The sequence below is a fragment of the Trichechus manatus genome, unplaced genomic scaffold, assembly GCF_000243295.1.
Source record: "Trichechus manatus latirostris isolate Lorelei unplaced genomic scaffold, TriManLat1.0 scaffold00029, whole genome shotgun sequence".
In the NCBI taxonomy this organism is placed as follows: domain Eukaryota; kingdom Metazoa; phylum Chordata; class Mammalia; order Sirenia; family Trichechidae; genus Trichechus; species Trichechus manatus.
This window is the reverse complement of record NW_004443965.1, coordinates 17,337,356-17,359,615: the sequence shown is the minus strand read 5'-3', so window position 1 is coordinate 17,359,615 and position 22,260 is coordinate 17,337,356. Positions and strand designations below refer to the sequence as shown.

At 37.1% G+C, this 22,260-nt stretch overlaps 1 protein-coding gene across 3 annotated transcripts in view; it reads right to left on the bottom strand.

Annotated features, from left to right (window-relative positions):
* The window catches only part of SGTB (small glutamine rich tetratricopeptide repeat co-chaperone beta), a 47,429-nt gene that overhangs the window by 5,779 nt on the left and 19,390 nt on the right, over positions 1-22,260 (bottom strand). For all 3 annotated transcript variants that reach the window (XM_004374539.2, XM_023729593.1, XM_023729594.1), the window contains exons 5-7: positions 21,806-21,905; positions 2,641-2,745; positions 10-148 (exon numbers count right to left, since the gene is read on the bottom strand). In XM_004374539.2, coding sequence (XP_004374596.1) covers positions 10-148; positions 2,641-2,745; positions 21,806-21,905 — 344 coding nt within the window. The remainder of the gene's footprint in view (positions 1-9; positions 149-2,640; positions 2,746-21,805; positions 21,906-22,260) is intronic.

The following is a 22,260-nucleotide window of genomic DNA, read 5'->3' as shown; positions in this document are numbered from 1 at the left end:
AGAACTTACAGGACTGGATACCTCTCTTAACTTCTGTTCTGCTATTTTCAGATTTGACTTATAGGAATCATTTTCAGGGTCAAGATCCAATGCCTTCTGATAACTTGTAACTGCTTCTTCAAATTTATTCATGGCAGTGAGGGCCAGCCTGAAGAGAATAAAGAGTATAAGAGTATAACATACATGATTAGAGAGCATCAGAACATCACAAATGTAGCCAACGACTGCCTTGGTGTTCAGTTTTAATTCAGATTACATTTAACTTATTCATTATACTATGGTTCACAGGAAAAAAACTGGAACACTAAAATGACCTCTAAGATTCTATGAGTCTGAACTCTCTTCAGCCTGTTCCCTGACAACCTTGGCTGTCCTAGAAGGATCCTAAACTCTATGCTTAGAGATGACCCTTGTCTATCCTTCCATTTTGATGCCTAAAATGTAAACCAGTTTGCTTATGAAGGCCTACATTAAGCTCCACAAAGATGTGAGCTGACTAATAATCCTATGGTTATATAATTCCATGTTGCTAAAACCATTTTAAGGACTCTGAACTAGATTTGTGCCTCATAATGTCCCACTTTCTTCCTTTTTCCTAACAGAGACCTTCAGCCATGATAAATATCAATTTGCCATTAAAAAAAAAAAAAGGGCTATGGTTTATCAGCTTACTATTCCTGAACAAGAAACTTTAGTTGTTAAATAGATAAAATTAGCATCCTTTACCATGCAAATAGCATAAATTATTATCCCAGGCACAGATCAAAGAGTTACTTAGTAAATCTTAAGTTTACCTACACCTAGTTAGAATTTATTTATTGTATAATTACTTTAGAACTATATAACAATGGCCAATAGTATATATGCAGAGAGAATGTTGGGGGGTTTTGTTTGTTCTAGGTTTGATTTTTAACAAATTACACCAATTCTTTCTTTGTTGACTTACCTCACAGTTTTTCTGATATGGATAAAATACACTGCCTAACCGCAGAAAAGTTCTCAGAACCTAATTAGTTTTCTATTAGTCAACCGTGAAAGATATTCATCAGAGTCCCCAGTTAATCAACAGTCAGTCAATAAGTACTTATTGAAACTCAGACACTATTTTAGACACTGAGGGTTCTACAGTGAAAAAGATATTCTGACTTTAAGAAATTTACATTCTACCTGAGGAAGACAGGCAATACATGCAAATTAAAAATCGTAAAATTAAAGAGAATGAATAGGGGAGCTGCTCAAGGGCAGCCACATTGAAAAGGTGACAACTGACTTGAGACCTGAATGATAAGAAGAAAGAAGTCATATGAAAAATCAGAGGCAGCAGTAAACACAAAGGCCCTGAGAAAGACATAAGTGTGGTCTGCGTAAGGTACAGGACAAAAGCTCATAAAGGGAGCACAGAAAACAAAGTGTGGAAAGAGATAATGTCAGAGTAGCCAGGTGCCAGATCATATAGAGCCATGGTTTGGTGCTTGGGTTTTATTCTGGTAGCAGTGGAGTGACATGATTTGATTTATGCTTTAGAAAGCTCATTCAGGTTTATCTGTAGAGGACAGACATGGGTGAGAGTTGGAGTAGAAGCAGGGAGACCAGTTAGGAGACTATTGTTGTGCTCTGTGTGAGAGGTGGTGGTTTGGACTAGGGTTATGAGAAAGACAGTGATCAATGTTTAGATTCAAGACATACAGAGAATAGAAATGATAGGATTTGCTGATAGAATAGACATACTGGATATAATATGGATACAAAACCGAGTGTTGTCCTTGGCAAGACATAGACCACCAGTGACTCTAAAGAGAACTACATCAGTAGAGTGATATAGACAAAAGCTTTATTGGACTGAACAGCAGAGAGAATGAGAGATGACAAGACAACAAGTACAGACAACTTGCACAGAAAGAGGGACCAAGAAATAAGGTAGTAGCTGGAGGGGAACACTGGGTAAAAGGAGGGTTCAGATGGATGATTTTTATGACCTTTTCACATGCCAATCATCATCATCTATTAGAGAAAGGAAAACTGGTGTTGTAGAAGATAAAGGAGATAAGCACAAGTTTAAGTCCTGGAAGAGTTACAAAGGGATGAGACCTAAAGCATCACTGGAGGGGATGGTCTTAGATAAGAACCCTCCCATTTCAACAGGAAAAAAGGCAGTCTGTCAAATGCAGGTAGATTGGAAGACTGGAAGTAGGAAGATGACTTACTTTTCTTCTAAATGCGTCTATTTTCTCAATTAAATATGAGATAATAGTGTTAGATGAGAGTCACCATGGAGGGGGTACTAGAAAATTGAAGAGAGAAGGGAAGGTGTGAAATACCTCAGAGGGTGGTAAGGTGAACTTTAGAAGAAAGTATTGAAGGATCGTCAGTCAATAGTGAATGCTAATTTGAGGTATGTGGTCATAAACATGAACTGAATCTACTTAATGTGGTTGTGCAATTTTCTCCAACAACTAACCATTTATTATACAGCTAATCATCTCACTCCCAAGTCATGGAAATTGCACTCATTTCCTCCATTATGTTATATTTAACTTATTAATACAGAAGGTACAACATTAAGCAGGAAATTAAAGCCAAACCATGAACAGCAAATCTGGTATTACTTGGCACTTTTTTGGACATTCTCCCAGAACTTACCCCATTCTCCCATAGGCCTTGCTGTACTTTGAATCAATTGCTATTGCTTTTTCACAATCCTTTATTGCATCTGTGTAGTGACCTAATTTACTCTGAGCAGCAGCCCTAAGAGAAAGAGAAGAGACTTTTGTTAGCACATTTTTCTTTTCCCAATTTGTAAATCACTCCCAGTAAACCTCTAAATCGAGCTAAAAAAAATCGATAATCAAACCAAAAATAACTCAGAAACTTCTGTTCAGAGAAAATATGTAGGTTGCCTTTCACTGTTTGCTTTGCTACAGAAAAGACAAATATGCAAATTATCTGCCTACTTACTGCCTTTCTAATTTGCCCAAACTGAAAACACTAGGACATTTGGGGTCACTTGTGAGGCACACAGAGTGAGTTATGCTGTGAATGGCTACACAGAGTGTTGTGCAGCTGTACTTTACCAACGGGGTTAAAGCACAAACAAAAATAATATTCCACTCACCTGAATATTCACATTTAAGACAGACTAAAATTTTTTTTAATCCTTTCACAGTTTTTCAGAAGTTCTCATAATCTTGTCCCTCAGTAAAAGGCTGAAAAAGCCAACTTTCGAAAAAGAATATTTGCACAGACCTACCAAACAAACCGGTTGCCATCGAGTCTATACTAACTCATAGCAACCCTATAGGACAGAGTAGAACTGCCACAAAGGGTTTCCAGGGAGTGCCTGGGGGATTCGAACTGCTGACCTTTTGATTAGCAGCCATAGCCCTTAACCACTACACCACCAGGGCCAACTTTGGAAAAAGAGTATTTGCATAGACCTAGATCCTTGTAACTATGACCTACCCTCAATAACGTTTCCAAGCAGGGAGAATTAACCCAGAGAAGAAACAGGAAAGGAAAACAGAAGCTCTAAGATGAATGCTAAGAAAAACAATGTGGAGAGCCAGCAGCCAAGAAACAGTAGCTACATGAGACACTGCAGTCAATGCTCTTGAATCAGGCATGAGGGCCAGAGCATGGTCACCACTTGCTGTGATCACTTCTTAGATTTCTCACAACTACAAAGCAGAATGCTATGCTGCAGTCCTTCTGCCTCAAATACTTAACCTCCAAGACAAACTAACAGCATGACAAGGATGACCAAAAAGAAGAGATACAGAATTATAACTTCCAAATAATTAGAGAAACAAATGAACTAAAGAAAATTCAATCGATCCAATAGAAAGTGAAAAGGGAGACGGCAGAGGGGAAAGAGAGGCAAGAAAAGGCATACTAAACAAACAGAGCAGAAAGCAATTCAAATATATTAGTGATCACAAAGTTGCCTGAACAAATCTGAGATTCTCAAACTGGATACATAATCACACATCAATTGGAAGTTAAAGGGATAGAAAAAGACAATCAGGCGAAGTGAAAACCAATCAAAAGAAAGCTGGTGTAGAAACACTAATATCATGCATAAGACAAAGAGCCTTATAGGGGATAGAGTCATTATTTAACATCCTTTTTAATTTTACTTTTTGAATACTTAACACTTAATGCGGCTCGGAAATCAAACCTATATTAAAAGTCTCACTCTCACCCTCTAGGGAATGGGTGGGAATGGGGTAAGAGGATAGGAATGGGAGTGAGACTTCAAAAAGGATGAAAAGCAAATCTTGAAACTGTTTGAACAAAACAGAAATATATGATCCTAAAGTATATCAAAAAGAAAAAAAATTCAAGTAACTTTTGAGCAGTGTTCTGAGTATACATACTTAGTGGGATGTATTATAAGGACAAAAAAGATTGAAAAAAACTGGTTTACTTGGGAGGTTTGTCGGTGGTATAGTATCTGTATTATAATACCAACCGAAGGATAATGAAGAATAGAACAAATGAGTAAATAAGTGGTGGTGCTGAGAAGTACTGTTTTCACCCTGGGAGAAGGGAGATACAAACATAAAAGGGGAGAAAGGTGAAGGAGAGCTCTGTGACAATGGAATGTAAATTAAAGGTATCTGTATAACTGATGACTTTTTAAAATATGTATTTCCTAGCTCTGTCCATTGATACAGCCGAGAAGCAATGGCACTCAGTAACAATGATCACACCTTGAGACTCGATGTTGGTTTCTAAATACCATTCTTCACTAAAATGAACCAGGGCTCCTTGGAGAAATGGCTGAGCCCAGGTCTGGGGCTGGGAAAATATGAGGTAAATCTGGAATATCTTGTTGTCTCAGAAAGCAACAAAGAGTTTAAGGCAAATGAAGTTATATAAAAGCACACGGGACCAATCTGAAGGGGTTCTTACTAGCCAAATAAAGGATAATCTAAGTGTCAAAAATAATTACGGTAACTGATTATAACACACTGAATTGTTGTTGTTACGTCCTTGGAGTTGGCCTCCAACTCATGGCAACAATATGCACAAAAGAACAAAATGCTGCCTGGTCCTAAGCCATTCCCATGATCAGCTGCAGATCAGACAGTTGCGATCCACAGGGTTTTCACTGTGTGATTTCTGGAAGCAGATCACCAGGCCTTTCTTCCTAGTCTGTCTTAGTCTGGAAACTCCACTAAAACCTGTTCAGCATCACAGCAACACACAAGTCTCCACCAACAGACAGGTGGTAGCTGCACATGAGGTGCACTGGCCAGGAATCGAACCCCCGTCTCCCACATGGAAGGCAAGAATTCTACCACCAATGTCTTGTGAATTTAAAAAATTCATGAGTCAATCTTCTTGTTGTGTGATATTGAGTTGATTCTGACCCATAGTAACCATAAATGACAGACTAGAACTTCCTCATAAGGTTTCCTAGGCTATAAATGTTTACGGGAGCAAATCGCCATATCTTTTTTCCTATGGAGCTGCTGGTGGGTTTGAACCACTGGTTAGCAGCCAAGCGCTTAACTGTTGCACCATCAGGGAAGGGAGGAAAGCTGTTCATTACAGAAATATCTGAGGAAATTATACATAATAAAATTAGAAAGTCACCATTTTGCAACCCTCGATGTATTAATGATTCAGGGACGGATCATGAATGGATGATAAAACCATTGGGTCAAAGACTGCTGGAGAACAGGATATTCACATGGTCTGACCCCATAAATTATTTATTTATTAACTATAAAAGGAATAATAGATATCAAATTTAGAATCACCAATAATGGAACAGTTTGAAGTTACGTCCTTCCTAATATGATGTAATAAATGGTTTACATAATCATTTATGTAGGATTTGTACCAAAAACATTTAACCTAAATTTAATCATGAGAAGGCAATCACACAAATCCAGAATATGACAATTGGCCTGAACTCTTCAAAAAACTGTCACGAAAACAAGAGAAAAAAAAGACATACTTTCTGGATTAAATTAAAGTGACATAACAAAATGCAATGTATGAACCTTGATTGAATTCTAGATCAAAAATATAGCTATAAAAATATTCAGATACTGAAGAAATTTCAATATTAATAGTAATTATCTTAAGTATGAATGGTATGATAATTACATGGAGTATATCCTTATTTTTAGGAGATAAAGCTGAAGAATTTAGGATCAGCAAGAAAAAGTATACATATGTATATATGCATGTATATGTAGTATATGTATACATATATATGCATACGTACATTCACAGCCCCCCCAAGAAAGAAAGAGACAAAGAGAGAGAAAGAAAATGTGACAAAATATTAGAAACTGATGACTCTAGATTAAGTGCATATGGACATTCATTGTACTACTCTTCCAGTAAGTTTGAACAGGTTTTAGATTTAAATTTGTTTTTTAAAAAAAAATCTACCTACTCAAAAAAAAGTAGCACACTACCATATAAACAGATTCACCACTGGACGTGTTCAGCTAGAGACAATTTTCCCTCCTAAAATTCACTGAATCGATTCAACACAAACTCTTGCTGAACATCCATAATATGCTGGACCATTAATTTGAAACCAACATTCAGACAGAAAGAGGATATATCCCTGCCCTTTCACAGTCTACTAGGGACACAAACGTGTGAATAAAGAAACAGTATGATAAGTGCAAGAACGGAAGTATCAAGGTAAGAGGCAACACAGAGAAAGGTATGGTTAACCCAATCAGAGCTGTCCAATAGAACTTTCTGTGATGGCAAAGTTCTATACCTACACTACCCAATGTGGTAGCCACTAGTTACATATGACTATTGAGCACTTGATAGATGGCTAGTGTGACTAAGGAAGTGAATTTTTTTATTTCATTACATTTTTTTATTGCGCTTTAGGTGAAGGTTTACAGGTAAATTAGTTTCTCATTAAATAATTAATACATATATCGTTTTGTGACATTGGTTGCCAACCCTGCAACATGTCAACACTCTCCCCTTCTTGACCTTGCCCCTGAGCTTTCCATTCGTCCAGCTTTCCTGTCCCCTCCTGCCTTCTTGTCCTTGCCCCTGGGCTGGTGTGCACATTTAGTCTCATATAAATGGTTGAGCTACGTGTATCATTGTTTGTTTTATAGGCCTATCTAATCTTTGGCGTAAGGGTGAACCTCAGGAGTGACTTCAGTATTGACTTAAATGGATGTCTGGGAGCCATACTCTTGGGGTTTCTCCAGTGTCCGCCAGACCAGTAAGTCTGCTCTTTTTTTGTAAGTTAGAATTTTGTTCTACATTTTTCTCCTGCTCTGTCTGGGACCCTATATTTTGATCCCTGTCAGAGTAGTCAGTGGTGACAGCCAGGCACCATCTAGTTGTACTGGACTCAGTCTGGTGGAGGCTGTGGTAGTTGTGATCCATTAGTCTTTCGGACTAATCTTTCCCTTGTGTCTTTGGTTTTCTTCATTCTCCCTTGCTCCAGACTGGGTGGGACCAGTAGACATATCTTAGATGGCCGCTCACAAGCTTTTAAGACCCCAGATGCTACTCACCAAAGTAGAACATACAACATTTTCTTTACAAACTATGTTATGCCAATTGAGCTAGATGTCCCCTGAGATCATAGTCCCTCGCCCTCAGCCCAGTAACTCAGTCCCTATGGGAGTTTGGATATGTCCATGAAGCTTCTCTGACTTTGCCTTGGTCAAGCTGTGCTGGTTTCCCCAGTATTGTGTACTGTCTTACCCTTCATCAAAGTTACCACTTATGTATTGTCTAGTTTAATTAATTTACATTTAAATAGCCACATGTGACTAGGAACTACCATATAAAACAGCACCAGATAAGGGAGAAGGGTGTAGGGGCATAGTCAGGAAGGTTAGGGAGAGAAGAAATTAAGAAAGTCGCCCCAAATGAGGCAACACCTAAACAGGATTTTGAAGGATGACTAGCAGTCGCCCAATTAGATAAGGTGACAAATATTCTAGGCATAGGCGGCAGCACATACAAAGCATTGAGAAGTGGCCCAACAGCGTTTTTTAAAAATCAGTACGTTTCACATTATATGAACATACAGAGTAGAGTGAAGAGGAATGGGGTAGGAGGACAAGTAGAGATAATAAAGTTAAGAGAAAAGAAAGAGCCTAGATTAGAAAAAGATATATCATGCCAAGGAGTTTAAACTTGACCTTGCAGGTATTTGGAACTAGGAAAAGTCAGATGGTCAGTTTCACATTTTAGAAAGATCCTTTTGGCAAAAGTCTGGAGTAGGGAGTAAAAGTGGAAATGGGAGGTCAATTTAAGTTACTATTGTATTAGCTTACCGAAAGTTAAGAACCTAAACTAAGGAAGTTGTGATGGAAATGGAGGAGGGAACGAATTAGCTATTTGGGAGGTACACGGGAAAGGAGGCCTAGAGGAAAACCCGAACCAAACCAAACTCGTTGCTGTCGAGTCGATACCAACTCATAGCGACCCTGTAGGACAGAGCAGAACTGCCCCATAGAGTTTCCAAGGAGCGCCTGGATTCGAACTGCCGACCTCTTCGTTAGCAGCCGTAGCACTTAACCACTATGCCAAGGTTCCCTGATCTCTGGCTTCAGATATTGATAATAAGATAGGTAATAAAGCAAGAAGGCTCAGACCCAGAATAAAGAGAAGGAAAGAGAAGAGAATCATTATATTTCACTTCTGACAGCTTTAAATCACAAACTGCAAGCTAGGGTGAAGGCAGATTTGTGCAGCTCACAAAAGGAGGGAGGGGAGTGCAAGCCTCTAAGGCCAGGAAAGGAATGAGAAGCCAAGCTACATTTAAGTCTCCTGTGAGACTAAGCCAAACATGCCAGTGTCTGAACTGAAGAACAAGGTAGTCTGTTCTCTCTGCCTCTGCTGTCTGGTTATCAGGGCATAACTAATGAAATTTCAGTAGAACAATACAGTCAGAGTCACCATGTTTTGAAATACCCTCCATCTCTTTATCCTATTAGAGGAAAAGCATAAAAATGTTTTCTATTTTTGTAGAAAATAAGGCAGAAAAAAAAATGTACCTCACACTTCCCATACTGTTTGTCATGCCTAAATAAATTACAGCAAACACCTATCCTTCAACTAAAAAAGTTTTACATGGTTTTCGGAAGAAAAAAAAAAACAAATATTGAAAGTTAGCACGATGCTAGGGACTTTGTGCATTTTATCACTCTTCACACATATCCTGTGAAGTATTTAGTATTATCTCTGTTTTACAAGTGTGAAAATTGAGGCTAAAGAAGGTTAAATAGCTGCTCATAGCTAACAAGTGGCAGAACTGAAATTCCACTTCAAGTCCAAAAATCAAGTTAAAATCCCAGTGAACTGAGTGACTACATGCTGTTCATGAAGTGGAGAAAAATAAAGCACAAAATAACAATGTCTCTGTTCCCATCTTTCTTAGAGCTTTCTCTGTCACTACCATTCTCTGTTACAATCGCCTGATGCTTTCTGATTTCATCTTTAAAACTATGCTCTCCAACCTAAAATGCTTTCCTCTCTTCTCTGTCTATCCAAGTTCTAAATGTTCTTCAAATCCAGCTCCAACTCAAGTTCCCCATCACCTGTGAAGCCTTCCCTCCATCATGCTCCCTTTTTCCTACTGATCTTTTACTCAATTTATTGCCTCAGTCATTCAATCATCCATCTACTCCAGAAACATGAGCCTGGTATAGATAAAGCAATGTACTCAGCACTGAGGTTGTACAAAGAAAATAAGACACTGTTTGTAAACTAAAGTCTCAGAAAAGAAACCAGCCTACAGGGCTAAGAGCCTACATGAGTCACAGCCTCACCACCCTGAGACCAGAAGAACTAGATGGTACCTAGCTACCACTACTGACAGCTCCGATCAGGGCCACAACAGATGGACTCTGACAGAATGGGAGAAAAATGCAAACCAGAACTCAAATTCTCAAAAAGTCCAGACTCACTGGACCAGCTGAGACAAGAGGACTCCCTGAGACTATTGTCCTGAGATACTCTTTAAAATTTGAACCGAAACTATCCCGAAGTCGCCCTTTAGGAAAATAAAAGATTGGCATGCAAAATAAAGGATATTACTCATGAGTGTGGTGCTTCATTAAAAAACCATCTGTAAGAGACCAAAAGGTCAACGATTACTCTAAAGCAAAGATGAGAACGTAAGGGGGCAGGGAAACTACAGCACTGGAAACAGAACCACCAGAATGCAATTAAAGAGAATGCTGACACATTGTTAAAAATGTAACTAATGTCACTGAACAATTTGTATAGAAACTGTCAAATGGGAAACTAATCTGCTGTGTAAGCTTTCAGGGAAAACACAATAAAATATATTTTTTAAAAAGATAACATGTTTGTTTAGCAACAGAAGACAAAGAAAACTGTTTCATACTATTAGGTACTCAAAAGTATTTTAAGACCTATACGCAATCATTTGTTGTTTTATATATGAAAGTATTAATGTGAATGTCTGATTGCTTCAAAATCACCAGAAATTTCTTTTATTTCCTCTATAGTCCTCTATTCATCCAACAAAAATTTGCTGAACTCCTGTGAGGCACAGTGTTTAGATGTCATGTGAATATAAATACATACTAGACCCAATCACTACCTGAAGAAATAAAATATATATGCAAATAACTACAACACAGAACACATGATAAAACTATATAAATGTTAAACATAGTGATAAGTGCTAAGAGTATAGGGGGAAAAAAAACCAAAAATATATAACAGGTTTTCAAGCACTCAAGACCAGTAGGATTCTCAAAGGCCAAAATAAAAGGTAAATGCTAGAAAAGAAAGACTCATGCTTAACACTGCCAACTGGTCATTTTCTAATTAAAGACAAAAAAAGTCACTTTTATAAAAAGTAAACTTTGACTAATCCTAGCAAGTTCAGTATGTCAAAAATATTTTGACTAGTAAGAAAACTGTGAAATTGAGTATTAAAAGGAAGATTTAGATGTGCTATTCTGAGTTTCCAGTTCTTGACAGCCAGCTGGCTAAGAAAGATGACAAAGGATAATTTGTCAAAACTATTGGATACTGAGATTTTTATAGTCTCAAAAAAGACAAAATGATCCTAAGGCCTTATTCAATATTTGTATTAAATGTAAGAACAAAATTTTCTAGTTTTTTAATGTTAAATAGCATGCTCTATTACTGAACTCCTCAGGGAAAAAGGTATTATTTTAAATGTAAAAGAGAATCATAATTATTTCATAATTTCAATTTAACAATAATTAAATTAAAACAAGCATAGGTATTGCCATAAATCTCTTCTAATACAGTGCCAATGGATAACTATTCCTGAATTCTAATCTCATTAAATATAAATTATTCAGGCTTACATTCACAGTAAAAGTATGTAGCTTGCTGTGCTCTATTAAGAAATTATCTGTAAGAAATTATCTGATAATATTTATACTTAGTCATAATATTTTTGACACTATTCAATGTATTAAAAACACTGAACACACCCATGTTCACTGCAGCACTGTTCACAATAGCAAAAAGATGGAAACAACCTAGGTGCCCATCAATGGACAAATGGATAAACAAATTATGGTATATCCACACAATGAAACACTACGCAACAATAAAGAACAACGATGAAGCTGTGAAACATAACATGGAGGAAGCTGGAGGTCATTATGCTGAGTGAATTTAGTCAGTCACAGAAGGACAAATATTGTATAAGACCACTATTATAAGAACTCAAGAAAAGGTTTAAACACAAAAAAACATTTTTGATGGTTATGAGGGTGGGGAGGGAGGGTGAGGGTTATTTACTAACTAGATAGTAGATAAGAATTATCTTAGGTGAAGGGAAGGACAGCACACACTACAGGGGAAGTCAGCACAACTGGACTAAACCAAAGCTAAGAAGTTTCCTGAATACAATCAAACACTTGCAGGGACAGAGTAGCAAGGGTAGGGGTCTGGGGACCATGCTTTCAGGGGACAGCTAGGTCAACTGGCATAACAAAGCTTATTAAGAAAATGTTCTGTATCCTACTTTGGTGAGTGGCATCTGGGGTCTTAAAAGCTTGAAAGCGGCCATCTAAGATGCATCAGTTAGTCCCAACCACCTGGAGTAAAGGAGAATGAAGAACACCAAAGACACAAGGAAAGTAGTAGCCCAAGAGACAGAAAACTCCACATAAACCACAGACTTCATCAGCCTGAGACAAGAAGAACTAGATGGTGCCTGGCTACCACCAATGACCGCCCTGACAGGGAACACAACAGAGAGTCCCTGATAGAGCAGGAGAAAGGTGGGGTGCAGAACTCAAATTCTAGCAAGAAGACCAGACTCAATGGTCTGACTGAGACTGGAGGAACCCCGGAAAGCATGGCCCCTGGATTCTCTATCAGCCCAGAACTAAAACAATTTGCGAGGCAACTCTTCAGACAGGGATTGGACTGGAATGTGGGACATAAAGTGATACTTGTGAGGAGTGTGCCTCTTAGCTCAAGTAGATACAAGAGACTAAACAGGCAGCTTCTGTCCGGAGGTGAGATGGGAAGGCAGAGAGGGTTAGGAGCTGGTTGAATGGACATGGGCATTCAGGGGTGGAAAGGAGGAGTGTGCTGTCACAGTATGGGGAGAGCAACTAGAGTCACATAACAATGTACGTATAAATTTTTGAATGTGAAAAAATAAAAAAAAAATAACACTGAAGCTGGACTATACGAAGAACGTGGCATCAGGATTGCAGGAAGACTCATTAACAACCTGCAATATGCAGATGACACAACCTCACTTGCTGAAAGCCAAGAGGACTTTAAGCACTTACTGATGAAGATCAAAGACCATAGCCTTCAGTGTGGATTACACCTCAACATAAAGGAAATGAAAATCTTCACAACTGGACCAACAAGCAACATCATGATAAACAGAGAAAATCTTGAAGTTGTCAAGGATTTCAATTTACTTGGATCCATAATCAACGTCCATGGAAGCAACAGTCAAAAAATCAAATGACATATTGTATTGGGAAATTCTGCTACAAAAGACCTCTTTAAAGCATTAAAAAGCAAAGATGTCACTTTGAGGACTAAGATGTGCCTGACCCAAGCCATGGTATTTTCAATCGCCTCATAATGCATGCGAAAGCTGGAAAATAGATAAGGAAGACTGAAGAAGAACTGATGCCTCTGAATTATGTGTTGGCGAAGAATACTGAATACAGCATGGACTGCCAGAAGTACAAACAAATCTGTCTTGGAAGAAATACAGCCAGAATGCTCCTTAGAAGGTAGGATGGCGAGACTTCGTCTTACGTACTTGTACATTAAGGAGGAGACAGTCCCTAGAGAAGGACATCATGCTTGATAAAGTAAAGGGTCAACGAAAAAGAGGAAGACCCTCAACGAGACAGACTGACACAGTGGCTGCAAAAATTGGGCTCAAACATAGCAAGAACTGTGAAGAGGGTGCAGGACTGGGCAGTGTCTCATTCTGTTGTACAAAGGGTCTCTATGAGTCGGAACCAACTCAGTAGCACCTAACAACAGCAACATTTAATGTACCTATTTCAAGATTTCATATGCAAAATTAAAACATTATGTATATTCATCTGATTACAGAGGATGAAATGCAAACATCACGCCAAAGCTTGGGAAATTTATTCTCCCCAAATCATTTGCATTTTCTATTTTTCTGGGATAGGTTTTTAGAACAGATTAATAAAGGTTATTTTTTGTAGGGAAAGAAAATAAAGGTTCCCAGTATGGCTAACTAAACTTCTTATGGATCTGACCCTCCCACAACAATTAAAATTCTCGATAAAATACAAAATAAAGGAAACTATCAGAAGCCATTGAAGAATGAACAAAAAAACAGGCAGATCATGAAGGAGAGTCAAAGGGGACCAATGCAAGGTGAGCTTCCCATTTTTATGGGGGTGCTGAGTAGAGCAGCTAAAACTCAGAGAGGAAAACTTAGGTTTTCTGGCTTAAAGAACCAGAGTACTGAGTTTGGGACAACCACAGAGGCTGGAACGCGTGTGCGCGCACACGTGCACGCACGCACGGATGTGTGCATATAGGGTGAGGCAGCATTCTAAAAGGAGAGGGCCAAAGAAGCACATTGCGTGTATCCACATCCCCGGAAGACCCCCGAAACACTGTTGCATAAAGCAGACTGCAAGCAGCCCAGGTGTATAGAAGAATTGAACTAAAATTTGACTACCATCTTAGAGTTTGTAGTTTGGGTTGAAACAGTTAATTGTTTATAGAACCCTACAACTATAGAACTCATTCCTTTTAAGTGCACATAGTACACTAACCAAGACAGACCATATGCTGGGCTATAAAAGAACCCTCAAAGAATTTCAGTCTTGAAATTGTACAGAGTGTGTACTCCAACCACATGGAAGGAAATTTGAAATCAGTAACAACAGGATATACAGGAAAACGCCAAATATTTGGAAATTAAACAACACTTCTAAATGATCCATGGAAAAAGTAATGAATCACAAGAGAAATTAGAAAGCATTTTGAAATGGATGATAATGAAAATACAACATATAAAATGCATGTGATGTAGCTAAAGCATGCTCAGAGGAAAAGTTGGAGCTGTAAATACTTATATTAGATAAAAAAAAAGGTCCAGCATCAGTGATCTAAGACTCTACTTTTGGAAGCTAGAAAAAGAGCAAAGTAAATACAAAGCAAGTAGAAGTAAGGAAATAATAAAGAGAAAAATCAACAAAAAAGAAGGCAAAAAACAAAACAGAAAACTGACACAGTCAAAAGTTGATTCCTTGAAAAGATCGACAAAACTGATAAACCCCTACCGAGACTTATTTAAAAAAAAAATGATACACATTACCAGGAATAAAGTAAGAATGTCCTATAGATCCTATATACTTAAACAGATAATAAGAAAATAGTATGAACAATTTTATGCCAACAAATCTGACAACCTAAATAGAAAAATCCTTGAAATTTATAACTTATCAAAACTGACACCTTCTGGGGTCTTAAAAGTCTCTGAGCAGCCATCAAAGATACTCCACTGGGCTCACCCCTTCAGGAGCAAGGGAGAATGAAGAAAACAAGATACAAGGGAAAGATCAGTCCAAAGGACTAATGGACCACAACTATCACAGCCTGCACCAGACTGGGTCCAGCACAACAAGAGATGGTGCCCGGCTACCACCACTGACTGCTCTGACAGGGATCACAACAGAGCGTCCTGGAAAGAGCTGGAGAAAAATGTAGAACAAAATTCTAACTCACAAAAAAAGACCAGACTTACTGGCCTGACAGAGACAGGAGAAACCCTGAGAGTATGGCCCCCGGATACCCTTTTAGCTTAGTAATGAAGTCACTCCTGAGGTTCACCCTTCAGCCATAGATTAGACAGCCCCATAAAACAAAACGAGACAAATGGGGCACAACAGTCCAGGGATAAGGACTAGAAGGCAGGAGGGGACAGGAAAGCTGGTAATAAGGAACCCAAGGTCGAGAAGGGAGAGTGTTGACATGTCGTGGGCTTGTTAACCATTGTCATAAAACAATATGTGTACTAACTGTTTAATGAGAAACTATTTGTTCTATAAACCTTCATCTAAAGTACAATTTAAAAAAAAAACTGACGCAAGATGAAACAGAAAATCTGAGTACATATCTATTAAACAAACACTTATGACAAACCACCTTAGATGATTTAATGGGCGCATGCTATCAAACACTGAAGAAAGAAACAACATCAACCTTAAACAACATGTATCAGATAAAAGAGAGAACACTTCCCAACTCAATGAGGCCAGAATAACTGATACCAAAACCTGACAAAGATATCACACTGAAAAAAAAAAAAAATTATACACCAATCTCCCTCATGAGCATAGACACAAAAACACTTAACAAAATATTATCAAATTAAATCACACCTGGTATAAAAAAGACTAAAAACACATCATGACCAAGTGAGGTTTATCCGAGGAATACGAGGGTAGACTACTATTCAAAAAAAGTATCAATATAATTCACCATATTAATAAAATAAAGAATAAAAACCACATAATCATTTCAATAGAAAGAGAAAAAAATCTAATAAAATTCAACACTGATTCATGATAAAATTCTCAGCAAGCTAAGAACAAATGGGAACTTTTACTATGTGATAAATGCCATCTATTAAAAAGCCTACAGGTAACATCATACTTAAGTAAAATATTAAACACTTTCCTTCTATGATTAGGCACAAGACAAGGATGCCCATTCTCACCACTTCTATTCCGTTTACATAGATAATCTTAAAGAATCTATAAAATAACTACTAGAACTAATAGTGAATTTAGCAAGGCTGCTGGATATGAAGTTAATATAAAAAATGCAATTGTATTTTTATATGCTAGCAGCAAATAGAAGTACCTGGGTAGTGGTTAAGTGCTTGACTACCAGCTGAAAGACTGGAGGTTCAAACCCACTCAGAGGTGCCTCCGTAGACAGGCCTGGCGATCTGCTTCCAAAAGGTCACATCCTTGAAAACCCTATGAAGCAGTTCTACTCTGCACACATGGGGTCCCCATGAGTTAGAATCAACCCAATGGCAACTAACAACAACAGCATCAGTACATAACTGGAAAAATATAATTAAAAAAACAATTCTACATGCAATAGTGTAAAAAAAAAATTAAATATTTGGGAATAAATTTAACAAATAACATGCAAGACCTCTATAATGAAACTACAAAACACTTGAGAAAAACATCTAAATAAATGAAGAGCCATACCATGTTCATGGATCAGCAGATTTAATATTGTTAAGCTAGTAATACTCCTCAGATTAATCTGCAGATTCAATGCAGTTCCAATCAAAATCCCAGCAGGCTTTTTTGCAGAAATTAAAAAGATAATTCTAAAATTTATATGGAAATGTAAAGGACCTAGAATATTCAAAGCAACCTTAATAAAAGAACAAATTTAAAGGACTTACACTATCCAATTTCAAGACATATTATAAAGCTACTGAAATCAACACAGCATGGTATTGGCATAAAGACAGATATATAGATAATGAAGTAGTATAGAATCCAGAAATAGAGCTATACAGCTATAGTCAACTGATTTTTGACAAAGGTAGTAAACAATCCAAAGGGGAAAGAAAAATATTTTCAACAAATGCTGCTGGAATAAATGGATGTCCATAAGGAAAAAAACAAGGACTCTAACCCCTATCTCTCACCATATACAAAAATTAATTTTGTGTATGGAAATGGGTCACAGACCTAAAACGTAAAGCCTAAAACAATATAGGCTTTAGAGGAAAATGAAGGATCACATCTTTGTGCCTTAGGGATAGGTAAAAGTTTCTTAGTTTGTAGAATGTGCTGATCATGAAAAAAAAATTGGTAAATTAGACTTCATCAAATTAAAAACGTGCTTATCAAAGATTATTGTTAAAGAAATAAATAATGAAACCATAAACTGGAAGAAAATATTCACAAAATATATATGGGACAAAAGACTGGTATCTAGGATATATAAAGAACACCTACAAATCAGTAATAAAAAGATAAACAATCCAATTTAAAAATGATCAAAAAATTTTAACAGAAACTTCATAATGGAAGATATAAGGATGACCAATAGACACATGAAAAGGTCCTCAACATCATTAGTTGCTGGGGAAATGTAAATCAAAATCACAGTGAGATACCATTACACAACCACTTAGAGTGGCTAAAATTAAACAGATGGACATCGAATGTTGACAAGGATGTGGAGCAAATGGAATTCTCTGCATTGTTGGTGGGAATTTAAAATGGTACAACCACATTGGAAAATGCCCTGGCTGTTCCTTATAAAAACTAAAAATAAACCTACCCTATAATCCAGCAATTCCATTCCTAGGTATTCACCCAATGGAAAGGAAAAAATATGTTCACAAAAACACTTATACAAGAATGTTCATAGCAGCTTTATTCATAATAGCCAAAAAATGGAACCAACTCATCAATAGGAAAATGGCTAAGCAAACTGCGGCACATTCAACCAACAGAATACAACTGAGCTATGAAAAGGAACAAACTACTGATACATACAACAACATGGTTGAATCTTTATGTACTAAAGAATTTGCCCAAAAGAAGAGGTCTGGCCTTTGCACTCAGCTTTTGGGAGGTAATCTCTGGGATGCTATGTGTATTAGGAGTGTCTTTGTTTGCCTGAAGACGTAGGGTCATACTGGAGTCTAACAATGTGATTTAGGACAGAGGCTGGCCACATCCATATTGTCTTGGGATAAGGGCTCACCATGCCAAAAAGACCAACAATGTGATACAGGGTGAGGACTTTGGGTCATGAGGTATCAGCCAACCTAGAGACTGAAATCATCCATGTAGGCAATCAATCAATGATGCCTATATAATGGGACCCCAATAAAAACTCTGCACACCAAAGCTGGGATATGTTTTGGTAAATATTCTGTGCATATTGTCACATATCTATACCAGGAAAATAATATCACTGTGACTCCACAGAGAGAGGACACTGGAAGCTCTGCATTTGGAACCCTCCTGGACCTTGCCCTATGCACTTCTTCCCTTGGCTGATTTTTATCTGTATGCCTTCCCTAAAATAAACTGTAACCATGAGTATAACAGCTTTCAGTGAGTTCTGTGAGTGGTGTTGTTGTTAGGTGCTGTTGACTCGGTTTCGACTCATGGTGATCCTGTGTACAACAGAACAGAAGTAGACTGCCAGGTCCTTCTTCCTAGTCTGTCTTAGTCTGGAAGCTCAGCTGCAACCTGTCCACCATGGGTGACCCTGCTGGTATTTGAACACTGGTGGCATAACTTCAGCATCACAGCAACACGCAAGCCCCTCTGCCCCAGTATGACAAACTGACAGATGCATGGGGGTTCTGTGAGTACTTATAGTGAATTATCAAATGTGAGGGTGCTTTTAGGAAACCCCAAACTTCCAATCTCAAAAACATTATGTTGAGCCAAAAAGGTCTTACACAAAGAGTTCATATTGTATGATTTCTTTCACATGAAATTCTAGAACAGATAAATCTAATGCATGGTAGGAAAAAACCAAAACAGTGACTGCCTCTAGGGAGAGTGGGAGGCAACTGACTGTGAAGAGGCATGAGGGAACTCCTGGGCTGATGGTAATTTTCTGTATGTTGACAGAGGTCTGGGTTATAAAGGTGTATGCAGCTGTCAAAACTTAGTGAAAGTACTCGAGATTTCAGTGTAAACATCTTTCAACTTTGAAAATTTTCATAATAAAATGTTGGGGACAAAAAAGAAGAAAGAAAATAATACTGGATTAATTCTAAGCCTATCAAACTAACAACATTTCCTTTTTACTTTAACAAAGTTACTACTAGACTTATAATTGGTAACAGAGTGAATGTGTGAAAAAAAGAGAGGGGTTTTAACTAACCAAACGCAAAATATGAATTAAACGAACAATGCTATAAAGTGATAATATGTAATTAAGTTATCCAGAAGTAGGTTAAATGAGAGCCCTATAAGACTGTTCTGGTCAGACCAATGCCAGGTAAGCCACGTTAACTTATGCAAACTACACTTTAAGATATACAGGTAAACTGGATCAAGTTTAAAGACGTGGGGCTTAAAGCTGTTCTTCCTGAGGTATAACTGAAGAAACTGTAAACATTTAACATGAAGAAAAGAACTCAGATGAAAATGGTAGCAAACTTGAAATATATAAGGTACTGTCATAAGAAGAGTGATACTTGTTCTATAACGGCCCTTAGGAGTAAAAATAAAGCCAACTAACAGAAGCTACAAGAAAACAAATTCAACGTCAGTATAAGGAAGACATTTCTTACAGTTAGACATAACAAAAAATGAAAAGTGGGGAGGCTATCTCAGAAGGGTATGAATATCCTAAATACAGCAACAGTAACTCAGTGAAAAACTGGACCAAATTAACTTAAAGATCTCTTTCAAATCTAAGAACTTACTATAAAACAAAAGGTAATTCTTATTAGGCTAAGTCATAAAAAGTTACAGATTGATTAAAACAGTCATACTATTCACCAAAATAGATTTGAGATGATAAAATTTAAACGTAAAGGAAAAATAAGAGAATAGAAGTTATCTGTCAAGTCCGTAAACAAAGAGAGGTTTAAGCTGAAAAGCATTAGAAGAAAATTTAAAGGAAAAGAAAAACAATTTCATTACATAAATATTTTAAGCTTTTACATATTAAAAACATTAAAAGGCAACAATAAGCTGTGCAATTATGACAAAGGAATTATATATTTAATATATAGATGGGCTGTTCAACACAGTATGACTAGCCATATGTGACTATTTAAATTTAAATCAATTAAGTTAATTTAAACTGATTTTAAATTAAAAATTTAGTTCCTCATTTGCAGAAGCCACATTTCAAGTACTCAATAGTCACTGTAGACAACACAGATATAGAACACTTCCATCATTGTAAAACATTCTATTGAATAACACTGATATAGAATACATGCATATTATATATTGAAAAACCTAAGAATTAAAAAAAAGGGTAAAGGGCATGTAGCAGTTAAAACATCTAAAACAGAGTTATATAATTCAGGGAATTAATTATGCAGGTGAGAGAAGAACTGAGAAGTCCAACAGGGGTTGTACAACAATCCAGAGATAGGAAGCTATTACCACCCCTAAGACAGAAGGACAAAAGGCAGAGTCCAAAACCCAAGATCACCTGGCTAAAGCTGGGAACATAGCAGGTCTCTCCAGCAGGAGATGGAGGCAAAGATGAGACACAGCCCTTGCCAGATATGTACCCTGAAGTAAAAAAAGGGGAATACCCTGAGTTCTTCCTTCCTTCTACCCTCCAATCTCCTGCCAATACATTCCATGGCTGAACCCAGACAGAAGCCAAGAGACAAAGAAGTCTGGGAAATGCAGTCTAGAGGGGTCAGCCTCACTGTTATAAAAAGCTCAGCATGAAAAGAAATAACAATAAGTCTAAGGCCAAACAGGCTAAGCCCTGCCATAGTTACAAAAAGATAATTTACAAATGGCCAACATATGAAAAACGTCCAAGCTCTCCAATAATCAAATAAATATAAATTATAACAATGATATTAAAAAAGCAATAATATTATATTTTAAATAGTAAATAATAATTTGAATATCTGATGCTGAAAAGGGTTTGGTAGATACACACTTCTGGGGAGGGAATTAATTTTCTAAATATTTTCAAAGAAGTTGGAACAACTTTGCAATGTGCATCAACAATTTTTTTCTTGTCTGTACCATTAGCCCTACTAAGTGCACTTCCAAGGATATATCCAAAATCTAGAAAATGTGAATTCCAGAAAAATTTTTAGAAACAAAGATGCTCTTTGCAGCTTTATAATACTGGGGGAAAAATGGAAACGACCTCAAAGTCCCTTAGTAGGCTAACAGTTAAGTAAATTAAAGTACGTCCATCCAAACGTTCAAAGATAACATTGAGTTCGTATTTCCCACACAATGATAAATGTTGGAAATTCAAAAAAAGAGTTAAGAGGTAATAATAACATAATTTATAGCCATTTAAATAATGTTTATAAACAATTTCAGTAAAATAATGACATATTTACGATATGCTTAGTGAATAAGGCTGAGTCTAAAATTGATTGCACTTATGTAGAACAAAATATGCCAAAAGGTTGATAAAGGTTGCCTCTAAGTGGTAAGTCTGAGGGTTTTTTTTCCCCTCCTTCTTTATACTTTTCTGAGCTTTCAAAATTTTCCAAGTAGATCCATTTTACACTTCTCCTTCAGAGCTATTAATCCAAATGTTTAAGAACTATAAACGTGCTACAACAGTGCCAGTTTACCTGTTGCAATAATAAACCGCATTATCTGGATCCAATTCTATTGCCCGTGTATAGCAGTCCACTGCAGCAGTATAATTTTCTTCTTTCATGTGATTATTGCCTAAAATAATCAATATATACAATAAGCACAAAATACAGAAAAAATACACTTAAAGTCTGAAAGATAAATTTTAATCATAAAAACTACAATAATACAAAGGGCAGTCACATGATTTTTCACTCACAATGGAGATAAATTTTATATACTATATAGTTGATCTTCCTTAGCTTTCAGTGTGCATTCATGAACAATGCAGAGTCTTCAGAATTAATGTTTGTATACCTTATAAGATCCAGGCCTCATTAAGAGAGTAAATGCAACAATTATGGCAAAATACAATTTCTTCTCACCTTCCTTATCTTCGTCTCTCTCCTCCTTTTTAGAGTTGCCGTACCCTGCTCTAGATGCAACACCC